Genomic DNA, 17,532 nt, shown 5'->3' on the forward strand with positions numbered 1-17,532 from the left:
AAGGCCAATATTTTTTATTTTAATTTTGGGTAAAACGGATTGCCATAATTATGTGTTGAATTTAATGAAAAATGGAAAAATGTTGTCGTAAACCGTACCCGTAAGGCAAATTTAAAAAGATTCAATCGTATTAAAGGAAAAGTACCTTGGATTGCGCCTTCGTAGTCTCTGAATCTCTGATGATAGAAAACTTATCACATCGTCTGCTTCTGTTTCGTTATATTTATTCCCTGCGTTAACGTACAGCTTATTTGCCAGTATTGTTTGCCAACACAGTATATTAATCTGTACGTCACAGTTATAACATGTTTCCCATTACCACGAGCAATTGTTGAAAAATTGATTTGGTTTATTAAGGAAAAATTTTCAATCATGAATCCTGGTACTTCAAGTATATGCGTGCTTAAATCGTTGTTACGTAAGTGCTAGACTTGTTGGTTTTTGGTTGGTTGGTTGCTGCTATTAGACAAAAACTGATGCTCAAGTGTAATTTTACTATAGATTTTCTAAAAGTATTCGATTTATAATGTTAAACAGTATCATTAAGTTGTTTAATAGTACCATTCATCAAATTGTCTTCAGGGCCATTGATTCTGTGTTTTCAGGACAAACTGCAAGACGGCACCATGTTTCTTTCTTTTCAACTTCTACTACTGATCCATCCAATGGCTGTGCAAGCAAAGCAACAAAAAAAAGAGTGAAAACACCAATTGGTTAGTGTTAAGTTATGTCTGTTAAGGACTACAATCTGTTTCTGAGCATTTTGTTGTAATTAGAATTTATTTGCAGGAAAACTTGATGAAATTGAGGAAGGGCAGCATCCATATCAAGAAAAAGAACCATTGAAGCCTCATCCAAACAACACCAACCCAGCAACTGGTGAAGTTGGAGGTCCTAAGGGACCAGAACCAACAAGATATGGTGACTGGGAGAGGAAAGGAAGGGTATCAGATTTTTAAGAAAATGCCGTTTTGTCAAACATAGTTTACTTATGAAAACACAATACAAATACTGGAGGTTATAAACATCAATTAAACAAATTTGAAATGTTTAACGTGTCCTTTAACATATGTTCACGTAAGTTCCACAATGTGGAAAGGACATCGCGATCACCACCATCGGGCTTTAGTTGTGTGTTTGAACTGAGCCAATGAGAAGGAAGGCGGTTCGTATCAGGGATCGGGGTTTTGGTAGCGCGCAAACTCCTATCCCAGTTTGAGATATATCTACACTGATTGTGCAGTCCTTCAATGTATCTATAATGAAATAGAAACTCTTTAGCTGGTGGAATCAGGCAGCTACAAGGAAAAGAAAAATGTACTTTATGTAGGCTTCTGAATGCAAGAGTCTCTGTGGTTTTGGTGGAACAGCTACGAAAATAGGTTCACCAGCGACCGGCCGCGATTGCTGGGTGACACTTTGGATTTGGTGACCACTTGATTGAACAACTATATCGAAATCGGTATCAAATGCATATTAGGAGAGCATTTTACGGTTGATGAATGGTGTAAAGGAAAAATACCTGAATTAGACGATACTTGTAAGGTAACGTTCGTTGAACTAGGAGTGCTGCTGAGTGCTACACACAGAATAACCGTTTGATAGATAAGGTCATCAATTTTAAATAGATAAGATCACTTTTACCGAATCTAACTTACCCGAGACGATGGCTTGAGTAGAACTAGGAGTAGTATTAGGACGAATTACTTTTTTGGCACTGCTGAAACTTCTTAAAAATAAAGACGAAAATGAAAACAAACAGTTTCACTAAACAATACCAACGCGAATGAACCGTAGCATACTTGTTGCGGTCATTAGGCGACACAATGCGTCCTTGATTTTTAACAATATGAATCTCCCTAACATGTCGTAAAAGCCGCTCCATTTTTGGGAATGGTGGTACACCTTTGCGAATTCGGCTGCATCCGCGCCACATGCACTGAAATTCGCTGTCTGCAACAAACGCAATCTATTTCAAATCTGTTAATTCAGAGTGCAAATAATAGGTACCGTTTGGGTTTATAGTTGTTAACACGTGTCCGTGAGGCTCTGAAAGCAGATGTTCAGTAAGCTCGCTAATTTCTTCACCTTGCCATTCACACTTTTTCCAGAAGCATTCAAAAATTACGTCGCCTTGCGGAACAACTTCTCCCGAAGCTGAACTAGCTACCGGAGGATTATCTGCACCGTTCCGAGCCATCTCCGCTGCTGTTTCTTCGTTGATTCGCTGTGATCGCTCTTCGTACTCGGATTTGACGTGCGCAGGCAAATTTCGCCACTCGTTGCCAACGAGTCGGCTAACCTCGCCGAAAGTTGCATCTGGGTTTTTGGCTGCGAAGTTTTTCCGCACTTCACCAGAGTAGATGATGTAGCCAGTAACCATACGCTTCTGAAATATTTTGATTGGTTTTTTAACCGTGGACGGGGTACCGAGAGAAACCGAAGATGGCGTTTGAGGTAATGACGATGGGCAGCTGTCCGAACCCACCGACGGTGGAGCTCCATCCATCGAATCTTCCGTTAGTTCATCTCCGGCTCCAAGTTTGGCCATTAAAGATGAGGATTCCTTTAAGACAATAGGGTGAACATTATCTTCGACAGAAATATAACTCACAATCACTTACTCTTTGAGGCTGTATGGGGCGACGAAAGAAGTAAATTTCATCACGTATTACAGAAGGGTTGTGGTTATACTTTTTAAGACCGTCACGAGGAAGTTTCTTGATTTGGCGACGCGACTCTTCATAGAGCGATTCGCATAGAAAGATATCACTTTCCGCCAGTTCTGTGGGGCGACCTGCAAAAACATAATTTGACATTGTTCGTGTGTTCCCTTTGATTAGCTATTTTTCGATACATGTTGTGTAATCATTGAAATCGAGGACGGTGCATTTTCCTACGACGCTCATCAGTGGGTTGGTATCTTCAATAGAGCTGAGGAAAACTTCTTGGCGGTAGAATACACGACCAACTATCTGGGTTGAAATCTCGGCTGGTGTGACATACCAAGGGCCATGGAAAAATGCAACATTCCTTTAAATTAAAACATGAAAAATCATCGTGAAAAATCATCGTAAAAATTGGAAAAGAGAAAGTATTACTTACTCAGAATCAATCCACATAGAATCGATTTGTGCGATCAGCTGCTTGCCATTTTCCGCTCGGACATAGACACAGTCACCAGTCCGTAATGTGTGACCAGGTATGTTCAACTGTTGGTAGTAATTCATTCCTGGTTGAGCGGGAGGTGCCGAGGATCCGTCAATGGGCGCGGCTGCCGGTACAGCAACGTTAATGAGTTCCTTCTCTGGTAATTTTTCTACCTCGCCCAACTCTGCAAGTTCCTCTTTGTGTTTTTCGATGCGATCGCGAAATACTGACACAACGCGTTTGGGTTCTAGAGGCTGCTCGCGGGGAATTAACGTGACGCCTGGTGTTTGTAAGTTGGTCCACACCTTGATTTTTTTGAACATCCTAGCTTTGGTCGAGTACCGTGATTCACAGACGTAAATGTCTTTGTCGGCAAATCCTTCCGGCTTCGACTTGAAATATTCTTTGACATTGAGTACACAGCATCGTCCACGGATTTGACTCAAGGGGTGGGCAGAGCGCATGTCACTTTTAAACAGCTCCTGAAAATAACAAAGAATTTTTAGATGAAGCTCTTTTTAAAACGGGTACGGCTTAGACTTTTACCTGTTCAAGAAACTTTCTAGATGCCAAATGAAAAGTTTCATTGGGTCGACAGAACCAATTGCCCATAAACATTTGTTGCCCGTCATTTGCCGTCCACAGACGTTCGATCAAGTAGACATGATTTTCCATATTTCTCTCTGTGGCTTCAACATAAACAACGTCTCCAACGTGATACGTTTCTTGATTGAAGCTCAATTCTAAGCCTAACATAACAAAACGCATGAGCATCAAGCTAATGTTGGAAACGCGAGGGCATAATACCATCAGACACAGCAACAGCTGGTGCAACGGCATCCTTATTTTCCAAATCTTCTTCGGGTTGTTCTTTAAGAAGTTTTTCTTGTCTTATAATATCAACAGCCATTGTAAGTTGTTTGAGATCGTATGCAAGGGCGGGCGAAGAGAGAACATCTCCGTGCCGACATAATTCGTCCCTAGAAAAGATAAAGAGAATAGATGATACTCGGATATAAGCTTATTGAATTTAATTGTACCTTTGTTTGATAAAATGAGATTGAAGTTCAACTGAGTCCTCAAAAACTTGAGAATCAGTTCGCGACAGTTTTCGTGCCCGCTCAAAGCACAGAAAGACATCCTCCTGGAATGCATCTAGTCTACGATACAGTCCTTTATCAAGGCGACGCTTTATCAAATCCAAAGATATCGAACGAATCCTAAACGAAAAGAAATATAGGATGTTAGGAAATTTTTTTTTGTAAACTGAAACGTTACAAATGTCATACTTTTTCCCGTCAACTTCATCGTGTTCTGGTAGCTCTGCCAGGGAATCAGTATAACACCGCCCTTCTTCATCTTGATGGTTGTAAACTGCTGTAAACAAGGATGTAAATAATTCCTGGACGGCAGCGCGGACATCAGGAACCAAGCCTTCATCCTCACACAGTTGAATCTTGGTTTGCAATGCTACTCGTTGCAAAGTAAGTGCGTCCTGTAAACCCAACATATGTTTTCGGTGGTTCTTCTTGAAATGAATACAAGTAAAGTACTTTATAGATTTGTGAGTCGGGTTCGTTGTATCGACATGCGTTGTCGAACATTAACACAATGTCCGCCAAAAGCTCTTCCACATTTTCGTAGTGCGAAGCTTTTACTTTTTGTCCAATTTTTTCTAAATCTATAGGCTTTTTGATCACTTCGTAATAGTCAGGGTATTCCTAAAGAATATGACAAAAAATGATAATGCATGTAAAATAAAAATAAAGCTGTCCATTAACATACCGTCTTTGAGGGAAGTTTGACGAAAATGGTAGCAAGCTGTCTCCCTTTCACATCTCTATGTTCTTTGATGGCTTCATAGAGCGCTTTCAGTTTCTGTTGCAGGTTGGGACCCCGACTGCGCCTAATGACAATGAAATTTTCATGTTAATCATAGATTATCATTGAGACAATCACGAATTCACCTTTTGGGCTTAGCAGAAGCCGCCGAAGCAAGCCCAAGTTCTCTGGCTTTATCTAAAAGGACACGTTCTAGCATATTTGCATCTTCATAGATGACAGAGCCTTCTTCATTGTACTGACGGCAGTTATTGAACATTAAACGAAGATCGTCTAACAATTCTTCTTCACACGTATATCTATTTTTAAACATAAGTGTCAGAAATTATTCGGCACGAAGAAAATAAAACAATTACCTATCATTTTTTATGTTGGAATCGATGGTGACCATGTCAATAGGTTCCGCAATCACACGGTAATAGTCGGGATACAATTTTTTAGAAGGTTTCTCCATAAACACCAGGATGGGTTGTCGTCCGTCTTCCGAAGGAACATAGTCCATCAAGCAGCGGTAAAGGAGACGCAATCGTTTACGAAGTAGATTATCTACATCACTGCGAGCTTTCGCTGTAACTTTTGGTAATGTAGCGTTGAGGCGAGGACGGCCTTTTGGACGTTTGGGTGTGAATTCAATATCTCCTCCGTCCGAACTCTAAAAAGGCGCAACTAAGAAAATGTTCCCGTTAAATTTTTAGGATTTTAATACCTCATCGTCAGCGAGAAGCTCCTGGACTTTTGCCTGCATCACACGTTGCAACTTAACAGCGTCTTTGTATAGCTTAGAATCAGGTCGATTATACCGTTTTGCGTTTTCGAACATCAAACTTAAATCACTAGAAAGATCACTGAGATTCCCATAGTCTTCACGGGCCAACTTCGATCGTATACGACTCAATGAAATGGGATTTTTAATCTCCTGGTAGTAGTCGGCATAACGCCGACGAGAAGGCAGCTTCAAAAATGGTTCGCAGAGTACGTTTCCTGTTAACAGAGATAGAATGTAAAACCCAATTCAAGCTGTTAATTATACCTCAATACCTTGATTGTCGGTATAGTTATGAATAGTATCATATAATTGCCAAAGAGGGCTTGAATCTGCGTCATCTGGTCGAACATGCGAACCAGCAAATTCCCCATCTTCATCAATTTCATCTGGATATTCATATTTGAATGTAATACAATAATTCATATTTGTTATTTCCGGTATGTTGACGAACTCATATTGTACCGAATCATACCTTTGACGGAAACATCTGATGATTTCGAGACATCGCCTATTCCGTCGCTAGAGTCGTCGTATTGAAGAGCAGCCGTAATTGAAGACAATGACTGGGCTGCCCTGGCACGCTTACTTCTATAACAAACAAATAGCAATAATTTAAATGAATAAATATGCATTTAAAAGCAAATTGAAGGAAAAAAAAAACATAAAACGCAACAAAGAAATAAACGGGAAAAACCAGTTTCATACCTAATCCTTTCACTGGTCTTCCCTCCCGTATGACGAGAATGTTCAATTTCAGATTTGCGTGAAGCTACTATTTTCCGAAGCAATTTGGCATCCTTATAAATCTGGGAGCCGGGTTCATTATAACTGCAAGCATTTTTTGTAAGAAGGATTAAATCTTTCTCCATCTCATTAAGGTTAGCATATTCATTGGCTTGAATCTTTGTGGCTATTTGTTTCAGGTCAATTGGATTTTCAATCACTTGGTAATAATCAGGATACAACTTTCTTGATGGCAGTAGCTGAAAAACTGAATGAAGCAATCTCCCTCCATCTGCAGAAGTGGCATTCATAACACCAGCAAACAGTTCTTCATAAACATTATCGTCGTCAATTAAATGCTGTGAAGAAGACGAAGAAAAATTATCCCTTGACTCTTCAGATTCTGCATCGTCTGAATCCATGGGAGAAGAATTGGCAGGCTTCTTGGGGGGCCTTCCCACCTTCAAAACAATCCTCTCTTTTGGCTTGACTTCCGGTACTTCATCTGCCCTTTCACTTTCATTGATCTTATCAACAGTCTTCTGATACAAATCCCATAAAGTACATGCATCTTGATACTCAGTTGATTGTTCTGGGTAAAATGTTTTGGCATTTTTAACCAGAAGTTCAATGTCAACAGTCATTTGATCCAAGTCTTCATATTCATCTGTTCGAATCTTCTGTTGAATTCTCAACAGATCAATTGGGTTGGAAACCACATCATAATAAGCAGGCTCTTGCCTTCTCTTAGGAGCTCTGATCAGAGCATCGCACAGCAACGCTCCGTCTTCTTTTTTAAAGTTTCGAATCACATCGTACGCCTGCTGACAAATTTCAACCGGGTCCAGCCGGCGGCGTTTCCTGGAATTCTCTGCCATTCTCCGAGAAGGAAACTTTCGATTTCACTTAATTCTTCCAGTCAAAGAGGCCGTAATTTTTTAAAGTACGAATATAATAAAGACTGTCACGAGGGTTAAAGAATCGTTAAAAATGAAAACGAAACGCCTATATATAAAAAAGTTTGTAGACGCTTTACCTTAGAGCTTGAACGTTGCCAAGCATGTAAAAAGTGGTTTTCCACATTTGTTTTTTTCTTTGGTTTTCTATGGAATCCCGCCAAAATTATTCTTCAGCATGTCAAAATTTAAATCTAACTATTATTTTTTTCTCTCTACATTATTACAGACGAACAAGGTGGTAAAGCATTGTGGAAGACAAAACATTTTTTAATACTGTGTCGGCTTCACCTTACATTTAGAATATGAAACTCTTTCTCTATGTCCCGTCAAAGCAAAACAATTTGAGCGGTGGAATCGTTAGCCAACGAATAACTTACATCCCACATATATTTTTCTTCCATTAAAAAAGAGGTCCCAATAATTTGTAGCATTACAACAAAACATGATGAACCCTATCCTTTCAGATTTCATGTTCACAGCAGTGTAATAGGCGACAAAGAAATTCTCAATAAAAAATCTTAGAGAAATTGTACTGTTAACGTCGATTTACCAGGGAAACAGGGAAACTCACGAAGTTTTAGGCAAACTATTTATAATTTCAGACAAATCGTTAGGTTTCACCGGATGATAGTTCAGCCTCTTCCTAGCTTTGTCTACAGAAAAGTAATGGGTAACACCTGTTTTGTAAAGTTCCGTAGGCGTAAGAAATGGAGTAAAGTCGAAAAACCGGTAAACGGCGCTATAAACAAAATGAACTAAAAACACAAGTATATACATAAACCACATGGGTAATTTAGCAGTGGGAAATGGTTGGCCATAGTATTCCATTAATGGCTTGAAATATTCAAGATTATTTACGGGACAACCATCGGAAAGAAAAAATGCTTCACCCCCTATTCCAGGAATATCTCGATCTGGATCAGACAATTTCAATGCAGCTTTCACATGCCCTTGAACTACATTTTCTATTCCAATAAAATCGACCTTGCCACCGTGTGAATCATAGTAATTAAACCGAACTAGGCCCTTACGGATGGCATCCAGCACACGCGGTAAGTGTCTTGATTCGCCTGGTCCTATAACACCAGCTAATCTTAACGCGCACGTCTGTAGATCATGGCGTCCGTTGCTAACCAGAACCAGTTGTTCGGCAATCGATTTCGTACGAGAATAGTGATCAACATGACGATGTAAGGGAAAGTAAGGTAGACTTTCGTCTCCGTTGATTATGGCATCTCCGCCAAAGACGACGTTGTAGGTACTTGTGTAAACCAGACCTCTGACATGATTGTGTGCGCATGCCTCGATGACGTTCCGTGTGCCCTGGACATTAACTTCTTCCACTTTGTCAAAATAGGGTGGCATTTGCTCACGTCCAGACATACCATAGGAAGCTACAGTACAATCCACAAATAGTTTGATTATTGGATTGATTTTAATGTTAAATAAATAAAAGATGGAATGATGGCTATATACCAGTATGGATGACACAAGTCATGTGTTGTGTAAGCTGCATTAGTAGGGTGATGTCCCTTACATCTCCTAAATTAAAATTGAGAAAAAAAAATATCAATATAGTCCTAGAGGGTTAGGTATCAGTTCTGGGAGAAAAGCCATCATTCACCTTTAATAAATGTCATAGTCCCATATGAACAAGATATGTGTTCTCTATTACAGCCATCACTTCCATTTGCAGAATGAAAATAACTCATATTTGGATCCCACTTTTTGGAAGGATAATTGGTGTCAAAGAGTGTGACTTCATGTTGAAGCTCAAGAAGTTGCAGACCTATGTGGAAACCGATATAACCACCGCCACCGGTTATGAGAAACTTGTAAGAAAGATGGCTATTCATTGCTTAACGTTTCAAACGATAACCGAAGAATTCACGTTCTGTTGTACTGTCACTTTTCGTTTTCCTTTTGATTAATTTGGTTTTCATATTGGTCGTCTGCTTTGCTATCTGATAATAACGTTGTTGTCAAATTGATATCAACGTCTTTAAACAGGGAAATGCAGCATGCAGGCAAGCTAAGAATTGAAAAATGAGATGTGTTTGCATTTGCAACCAGTAACATACATTCTGTTGTGTTGAGCTTGTAATATTATAAAAACTGTAACTTGGAATATTTTTGAAAAAAAATGTAAATAAAGAAAATTGGGCGAATTAAACTACAAAGATTTGAGATATTGATAGAAATCTAAATACGGGTACGCATACCCAATGCCCTTCAACTAGAAACAGAGTTTGCTAGTTAAAGTTCTTAGTGACTTTTGAAAGTTCACCAGCAGTAGTTTTAACACTAGTTTTCACTGTTGTTGTTAGGGCTCAATGGCACACCATTCCTTAAGATGGACGGAAATAAAAATTAAAAATTAATTAAATATTTATTTGCAATTATTATTGCAATTTAATTAAATTAATTAAAATGCATGTCTCACCCCTTTCCTCCTCACCCCGAGAGAACCCAATCCAGAGGACGCCACAAGCCAGTATGGTGTCCCACAAACCTAAAAAAAAGTATTCGGGAAAGCTGGGAAATTAACTGCATATTAAAGAATTCACAAGGAAGGGATATTTCCCGTTTTGTGTTGAAAATTTGTTTACCTAGGGTTTCTTTTAAAATTTTTTACTGTTGTCATAGGGCTAGCAGACATAATGTACTGGTTTAGCCAGTATTTCTCAAAAACCTGTTCCTATTGGTGAAAATGATGGGCTAGTTTTTAAATCGATTTCCCTAGGCTAAAAAAAGCCAGAGACCTAACACGTAGTCTATTAGGTTGTGTAGGTCAATATAACTATTCATTTCAATGTTCTACCTTATGAACTATCCTATATGGCTTGATCTAACTTGTTCACCATCTCAGGTTAGAGCAACCGCTACATGTACGTTCCAGTTGACATTTTTGTCGTATTGTAAAGCCAATGACGTAACTATTAAGACCATCTCTGTTGAAGTTCTTACCGTTTTATTACGCCATGAGTAAAGAATCTTACCGTTTTCTTGCCACTGGTGGTGCAGGTCCCATTGGTTTTCGCATAGCCATAGGTTTTCTTCAACTAAAACATGAGGTGCTACTCTTCGATATCAACTACCCCACACAAAAATGGGATTCCAATGTCCGATTTTCTTCTGATGACAACAGTGGAGAAATGGAAGAAATGACGTGTTCGTTTGGAAAGATGAATTTTGTCCAAGGTAATTGTTTCCATAAATTTTTTCATCACTACAGACAATTATCGTCGATTTGCTGTATCGATCTTAGGAGATGTACGAGACATTAACGTACTGATGAAAATTACCAAAACATTACTTGTGTCATCCATACTGGTAAATCTTTATCGAGTCCTAGATCTAAAGGCATTCGTTTATTTACTCGATTCCAAATTAAACTTCAAATTCATTAATCATTTGGTTATGGAATGTCCGGCCAACAGCAAATGCCTCGTTACATTGGCGTAATGGAAGACATCTATGTGCATGGAACACGAAACGTTATCGAGGCGTGCGCACATAACCACGTCAGAGTTCTGGTGTACACGAGTAGCTCCAACAATACCTTTGGTGGAGATGTCATACTAAACGGGGACGAAAATTTACCTTACTTTCCTTTACATCGCCACGTTGATCACTCTTCTCGCACGAAAGCCATTGCCGAACAACTGGTTCTTACCAGCAATGGAAGGGGTGAACTACGAACGTGCGCCTTAAAACTGCCAGGTGTTATCGGACCAGGAGACACCCGAATTTTGCCGCGCCTTGCTTGGGCTGTACGTAACGGGCTTCTTGTATTTACCTTCGCCGACAAACACGGTTCTTTTATTGATTGGATCGGGAGGGATAACGCTGTCCAGGGACATGTCAAGGCTGCGTTAAAACTGGCTGATCTTGATCCCACGAGTTCTGAAATAGGAGGACAAGCTTTCTTTCTTTCCGAAGAACAACCAATGCCTTTTTCTCAGTACACCAAACCGTTATATCATCATTACGGCCAGCCTTTACCCACTACTTCCATTGTGGCTCATGCAGTTCGTTATTCTTTCAGTTATCTGGGTACAAAGTTTACTGTCTGTTTTCTCATTAGACTTTGTTCCACTTTGCAATTATTCTGAAGTTTAAAAAATGGCCATCACTCACTACTTTTCCATTGACAAAGCCAGAAAATATTTAGGTTACGAACCAGTAAAACCAATTATTTGTCTGACGTAATCTACCGTTTAGCGGAAGACGAAGCGCAGCAACGTTTATGTTTTTAACTGGGCAAAATTATGCTTTTATATTTAATTCGATGCAAAATATACTACATCGGAAAAGATCTAAAAAAACAGAGAACATGTCTAACTAGTATGCTAGAACAATAGTATAAATGGTAATCAATGCTTAATTAACACTCATTAAAGAACGCTTTATGACTCTGTTAACAGTTTTTAAAAGTGGGTTGAATTAGAAACAAATTATTTGCGCATTTAACAATTGTAAGTCGTCTGATATACTTGGTTTCATCCAGTGTGTAAAGCCAGATTCAGTTAATAAAAGGACGTCTTTGACTGGTCGAGTAATTGCCCTATGTAATTCGGGTTTAAATGAGAAAAAACAAATTTAGAAATATAATTATTCTTTAACGTTTTTGAAGCGCAATTATACAGAGAACAGAATCTAAAACGAATTTCAAAAAAGCTATGCAAACTGTTCCGAGCTTCTTAATTTAAACGAACAATTTATGGGACCCAATTAGAGCCGTAGACTACAGCTGGAAACCCCGGCGGACAGTAGTCTTGGAAATAATCCAATCAACGGTCAAATCGTTTCTTTCTGTAGCAAAGGGGACATTTTGCAAAGCCTGTACAAAAACGAATTCTTAATTATAGTAGCCAAACGGAACACGCTTTGTGCATCATGCCAACTATTCGATTTACGTTCAACTAAACAGGACATCAAAGAAAACGGAACATCTGATAAATAAAGCACTTATGTAGAAATGCACGTCCTATTATTAGCTTCAAACTGGTAGGAAATTAGTGCTTATCATCTTAAAAGATAAAACGAGTTGCATATTTTAAATATCAAGTTCAAAAAAAAAGAAGAATGGAGGGCGTTCGCTGCATATTGACATTCGGGATCGGATTGTAATTTGGGGAGAGTGTTCGAAGTTGTATAAAGCGATTCTATATTACCTCTTTTGTCTGCTCGTTGAGTGATCCTTGTAAAATTATAAACATTCCATTTTTTGTGCGAAATTCTGATAGCAAGTAGCAAAAAATAAGTAAACACGCTCCATTTGCTTTTGGCCATTCGGTAACGCATCATCGACGTTAAGTGGTAGAGGAAGTTCAGTCGACTGATATATCACAATTATACACGTTCATTGGCCGGATAGTTCTTAGATTGGTTTAGGATACGCGTTTGTATAATAGCGTTTATTTTTTTTTTTTTTTTCTTTCTTTTTTTTTTTTTCCTTAGTATTCCATCCATTTCGTGAAACATCCAACACGTTATATTATATCTTCATATGCAGACCTATTGAATATTCATTGCACTGGGTCTGCATCGTTGGTTTTCTCAACAGGGGCGCATGTCGGTTGGGTGATATTGATCATCAATTGCGTTACGTGTCTCGTCGGTGATGGTGGCACTGGATTAGCATCGGCCATTGTAATATCAGTCTGCTGCTCTTCAACTTTGGCATCAGAACAAGTTTCTTCCATCGGCTCGTCTGGCTGAGGTGGAACGTTTTCCACTGTGGCTTCTCCAACTGTGGTTTCTCCAACTTCTCCTTCGTTCGATCTTTCTATGCCATTGAGAAGTTTCGATTCCAACAAATTGATGCAACGAGTGATGGAAGCGATCGCTTGTCTGCGTGCAGCCCTGACATCATCTCGACCCTCCACCTGTACATTATCTAACTTGAGTAATAATCTTGTCAGCCTGTAAATAAAGAGAGTGTTTTCATTAAATTTAATGATGAATAAAACAGAATCGAAAAGTGATCTAGAATACATTTCATCCAAGAAAAGAAAACCCCGGTCGTGACGATCGCCTCTGAATTCTTCGATACGTGGCAGAAGGCTCTCTGTTTCGCGTTGGATTCGGTCAATTAGCTCCAAATCTGTAGCAGTTTGGATGCCAGCCGAAGCCGTAGATCCTGCTGATTTTCCAGAATCATCCGATAGTCGATCGTACGGTAGCGGGATAGGCACGGAACCATCCCGTACCTCCTCCTTCTGTTCGACTTTAATCAGCTTTTCCGTCTTGCTCGGTTTTTCAGCCATCGGATTACTCGTAGAAATCGGTATCTGCGTAACTGGAACAGTCTTTTCAACAGACGGATAGAACGGCATAGGGATGGCTGTTTTGCTTCTCTTTTCCGCATCTGAAAATTGGCCACCCTCCTCCGCCACGGATGGCAGAAGCGGCTCGTCTCGCCCTTCTACCATGATCGGAATGTGACGGATATTGTTACCGCTTCCGCTGCTTGAGTTGTGATGATGATGTATCGTACGTCGACCAAGACCTGGCGAATCAGTCATTTGAATATTTTCCCGTTGATTGTTGGCAGCATTGTTGGCAGCTTGCGGGACGGTCGTAGCGAACATGCGCCTTGGACTGCCCATGGAAGCATTATTCTCGCTGTCGGCATGTGGTGCTACTGGAGGAGCAGAACTGGCCCTACAAAATCCACTTTTGGGCGAGGCTGCTGGACTGCCAGCGGGAAAGTCACCCGTAGCGCTTCTGGCCGCCGGTTTGGGAATACGGGTTCTTGTGCTGGGCGAATCACTCCTGCCCATTTTACTGTGTTGGGCTGAACCCTGCCAAGCAACGTAATAGCCACGCGATTAATGACAAGAATCGTGAATCATGAGAGAATATAATAAAAAAAAGACGTAAAAGGTCAGCGAGCATCGATCTAACAACCAAACTAAACAATCGTTGAATAGTTGCATTAATCAATAGCTTTAAGAACAAAAAAAAATATATTGGAATTATATCAAGATCGATAGAGGAATTTCCATTGAAAACAAGAAAAATTTGAATACCAAATCAGATTGTGCTGTTGTTGGCCTTGTATTTTCAGATGTTGGGCCGCCACTGCCGGCGCTCGAATTGCTTCCGGCGCTACGACCACTGCCACCAGAGGGCCAACGCTGTCGACTTCCGGCGCTGGCACGTCCAAAAGAAGATGCTAGATCCGCGTCATCCTCAGTCATCCATGCCGGAATATCATCTTGGTGGAAAGCGTAGTTAGAATGATGTGGGTGGTGGTGTTGGGGCAGCGGCCTATCGGCGCCAGAGAACGCCCGTCGGGCCGTTTCCGTAAATGGGAATCCCGTCTAACAACAATAACAAATTATAATTGGCTATTCCACACAACTAATTGCAAAATAACATTCAAAGAGAAGGAAAACTTTCTATCAATAAGTGAAATGGAGCAAATCAAGTTTTGATCCCATCAAGGACCCTTGGTTTGGCCTTATTGATCTGCTAGATTGCCGTGCCAAAATGGCTTTGCCCCAAACATTGCCTGAGCTCTTTTTCTAACCGTATCAGCGGAAGGATCGACCCAGTGACGGACGTTTAATTTTAGAGTGGCCACCTACTCCACCCGCAAAAAGGCACTTTTTTTTAAAGAGCTTGCATCTGCTTCTGACTGAAACCAGCACGGTTCTTGTTATTGTTATTCTTTAGATTACGTCCAGTGCCGCAGAAGATGCGTACACAACGCAGGGAATTGCTGAAGGTGATAACTTCAAACAAAGTTTCATGTGGTATATCGTTCGTACGACAACTACCATACATAAAGTTAAAGAAAACGGAAAGAAAATGTGGAAAAAAGAAGGAAGTTTTGGAGTTTTCAACTGGAACTGATTCAAAGCTTTCATGTCTCTATTTTTATCTCTCTTCTACATCTGTCCCCTTTTCGAATGGTGTGTACTCAACAGCCTGGATGAGAAAGCAAAAATACAAAAAAAAAATGATGCATCCCTCTCCTCCAAAAAAAAAGGAAGTTGCAAAAGCGCAGTATATAGCGAAATTCCAGAACAGGCAATTGGTGCCTTTACGGTATAATTTTGGCCATGGAAGGAGTATATCGCTACCGGACGAGGAGCATCGTTAAAGTCACGCGGCGGACCCTGGATGCCGAAAAGATATCTTTCAGACCATTTCTTATACGAATGCTTGTCTCTTGTTCTTTATCATTCGATCGATCGGCCAATGGGAAGCCAACGGGAGCTACACCTCAATAACAAATAGTTCGCATCGATGTATCAAGGGAAAAGTGCCAAAATGCTATCTTCTTTTTTTTTGCGTTACTTATTGCGAATATCTGGGACGGCAAGGGCGGTAGACATACATGCATAGGCGGGCTGTGTTCCAAAAAGCCCTTATTACGTAGGACCAAATGTTGAGACTAAAAGGAGGTCAAATGGGGGAGAAAAAAAGAACGTCGAATACAAAAAAAAAAAAAAGAAAGAAAAAAAAACCCGCGGGAGATAAAAGTCGGAGAAATCAGAACCCCGACTGAACACTTTCTCTTGGGCACATCAAAATGAAACACGAAAAACAAATCAAGGAAAAGAAAGGAAGATGGATTTTCTCTTATTCTCCATTTTCTTTGTGGGAATGTTTGCCGTAACGGGCTAGGCAATTTCAATTGACGAGTTGCCACCTTATATGGTCTCAACACTATTTCTAGATGTTAGCAGCCAATATTAGAGTACACGTTAGCTTCCTTCCAAAACGTAATAAAACGAAGAAAGATGATGTACCTTTTTCTAGATTGTCATATTAAGTAACCAAAAATAAACAAAACAATAACTTACCCGCTGAGCGGCTGATTCCCACTGTGGTGCCAAACGATCGAAAAACATTTGTCGATGTTTGTCGAGTTCGTCTCGTAACGATTGGATTACTTGGTCACTAGATTTCCGCTGGGCAGTGTTGTGATATTGTCCAAATGGTGACGACGTTGACGAAGCTGAAGCGGAGGCTGTTGCCGTTGGATCGGTTGGTCGGCCAAAGTGGGAGCGACGATCGCGGAATCCGGAAGGCGGCCAAGCGAATGTTTGTTCTGAAGTTAAATCTTCTTCAGCACTGGGATCGCGATGAAACATTTCGTTTTCTGGGTAGATACTAGCTCAGTGTTCAATGGAAGTCTGTTATATATGTTCAATACTTTACGGATGATTACTGTTTCTACGCGCCGCCTCCTTGGGCCGACTTCAGCACCAGAACTGGACAGCCCACATTTTTACCAGACTGTTCTACCATCTTCCATTTCCCCCGCCTTCGCGATGTTGCCACATCGCTAAGTTCTACTCTCGACGATTCTCGGTTGTTCATACACGAATTTTGTTGCGAAACTTTTTTGCCCGTTTTCCCTCGGCCTGTCGAAAATACATGGTTTTAGAAGATGAATGAGAACACTGCATGAGATGCAAACATCGCTTATAACTTGGGAATCTTTAAATTTCGTGTGAAAAGTGTGCAGATGAATTGCTCTTTTTGCACATAAGTTGAAGTCTTTGCCCACTTAAGGCCGTGGGTAGCCGAACGGTTAGTGTTTGCGCTGGAATGACGTCAGCCTAGGCGATGACATCAACTTCTTAGGCCCTCCCTTTCCTCAGGCTCGATTGACTCGAGCAACTGAGGGTATCGATCAATGGGGTCGGTTTTTCTTGGTTGCCTTCCAACAGTAGTTTATTATCTCGTGTTGTTCTCTGACATTCATATTTTCTTGTCCACGTTCAGCCAAATACAGTTCTTCAGCCCTGCAGATATATGATGACGACAGTGTCTGTCTTTAGCCCGATGCTTTCATCGTCCTACCGGCGTGCTGATTAGTCATACACTTACGGTTCTAACTACCGGTGAATCAGCCTTTTTTCTTGCTGGAAGAATGCCTTTTGTCGTAAAAACCGCCACAGCTGCTTGATGGTGATTGTGCAAAACGACATTTGTACCAATTTTTTTATTTATGAGAGATAAGCTGACATGAAGGTAAACACCTTAACTCATTGACACAACGTCTTGAAACGCACTGCATAAATGTGTTCCATACGGTGGGGGGGAGGGGGGGGGACATTTCCGCTT

At 40.4% G+C, this 17,532-nt stretch overlaps 4 protein-coding genes and 1 pseudogene across 4 annotated transcripts; 2 read left to right on the plus strand and 3 right to left on the minus strand.

Moving 5' to 3' along the window:
* Nucleotides 1-283: 283 nt before the first annotated feature.
* Nucleotides 284-1,025, plus strand: LOC130693125 (succinate dehydrogenase assembly factor 4, mitochondrial-like). Its single transcript, XM_057516248.2, has 3 exons — nucleotides 284-418; nucleotides 606-713; nucleotides 790-1,025. The coding sequence occupies exons 1-3, from the start codon at nucleotides 373-375 to the stop codon at nucleotides 957-959; spliced, it is 324 nt and encodes a 107-aa protein (XP_057372231.1). The 5' UTR covers nucleotides 284-372; the 3' UTR covers nucleotides 960-1,025.
* Nucleotides 969-7,506, minus strand: LOC130692340 (protein polybromo-1-like). Its single transcript, XM_057515440.2, has 21 exons — nucleotides 6,464-7,506; nucleotides 6,231-6,346; nucleotides 6,031-6,144; nucleotides 5,699-5,973; nucleotides 5,349-5,644; nucleotides 5,118-5,291; nucleotides 4,936-5,056; nucleotides 4,704-4,871; nucleotides 4,440-4,645; nucleotides 4,191-4,370; nucleotides 3,958-4,130; nucleotides 3,697-3,899; nucleotides 3,106-3,632; nucleotides 2,858-3,033; nucleotides 2,625-2,797; nucleotides 2,011-2,566; nucleotides 1,803-1,953; nucleotides 1,659-1,729; nucleotides 1,523-1,579; nucleotides 1,322-1,448; nucleotides 969-1,256 (listed from the first exon to the last, which is right to left on the minus strand). The coding sequence occupies exons 1-21, from the start codon at nucleotides 7,357-7,359 to the stop codon at nucleotides 1,028-1,030; spliced, it is 4,989 nt and encodes a 1,662-aa protein (XP_057371423.1). The 5' UTR covers nucleotides 7,360-7,506; the 3' UTR covers nucleotides 969-1,027.
* Nucleotides 7,507-7,845: 339 nt separating this feature from the next.
* LOC130692727 (short-chain dehydrogenase/reductase family 42E member 1-like) lies at nucleotides 7,846-9,477 on the minus strand. Its single transcript, XM_057515811.2, has 3 exons — nucleotides 9,065-9,477; nucleotides 8,917-8,982; nucleotides 7,846-8,834 (listed from the first exon to the last, which is right to left on the minus strand). Exons 1-3 carry the CDS (start codon nucleotides 9,294-9,296, stop codon nucleotides 8,008-8,010), a joined length of 1,125 nt encoding a protein of 374 aa, XP_057371794.1. The 5' UTR covers nucleotides 9,297-9,477; the 3' UTR covers nucleotides 7,846-8,007.
* Nucleotides 9,478-10,439: 962 nt separating this feature from the next.
* On the plus strand, nucleotides 10,440-11,652 carry LOC130696244 (short-chain dehydrogenase/reductase family 42E member 1-like; annotated as a pseudogene).
* Nucleotides 11,653-12,844: 1,192 nt separating this feature from the next.
* On the minus strand, nucleotides 12,845-17,341 carry LOC130692520 (BAG domain-containing protein Samui-like). Its single transcript, XM_057515651.2, has 4 exons — nucleotides 16,263-17,341; nucleotides 14,478-14,771; nucleotides 13,441-14,249; nucleotides 12,845-13,368 (listed from the first exon to the last, which is right to left on the minus strand). The coding sequence occupies exons 1-4, from the start codon at nucleotides 16,551-16,553 to the stop codon at nucleotides 12,972-12,974; spliced, it is 1,791 nt and encodes a 596-aa protein (XP_057371634.1). The 5' UTR covers nucleotides 16,554-17,341; the 3' UTR covers nucleotides 12,845-12,971.
* Between the last annotated feature and the right edge of the window lie 191 nt (nucleotides 17,342-17,532).

The sequence above is a fragment of the Daphnia carinata genome, chromosome 1 (genome assembly GCF_022539665.2).
Source record: "Daphnia carinata strain CSIRO-1 chromosome 1, CSIRO_AGI_Dcar_HiC_V3, whole genome shotgun sequence".
Taxonomy (NCBI): domain Eukaryota; kingdom Metazoa; phylum Arthropoda; class Branchiopoda; order Diplostraca; family Daphniidae; genus Daphnia; species Daphnia carinata.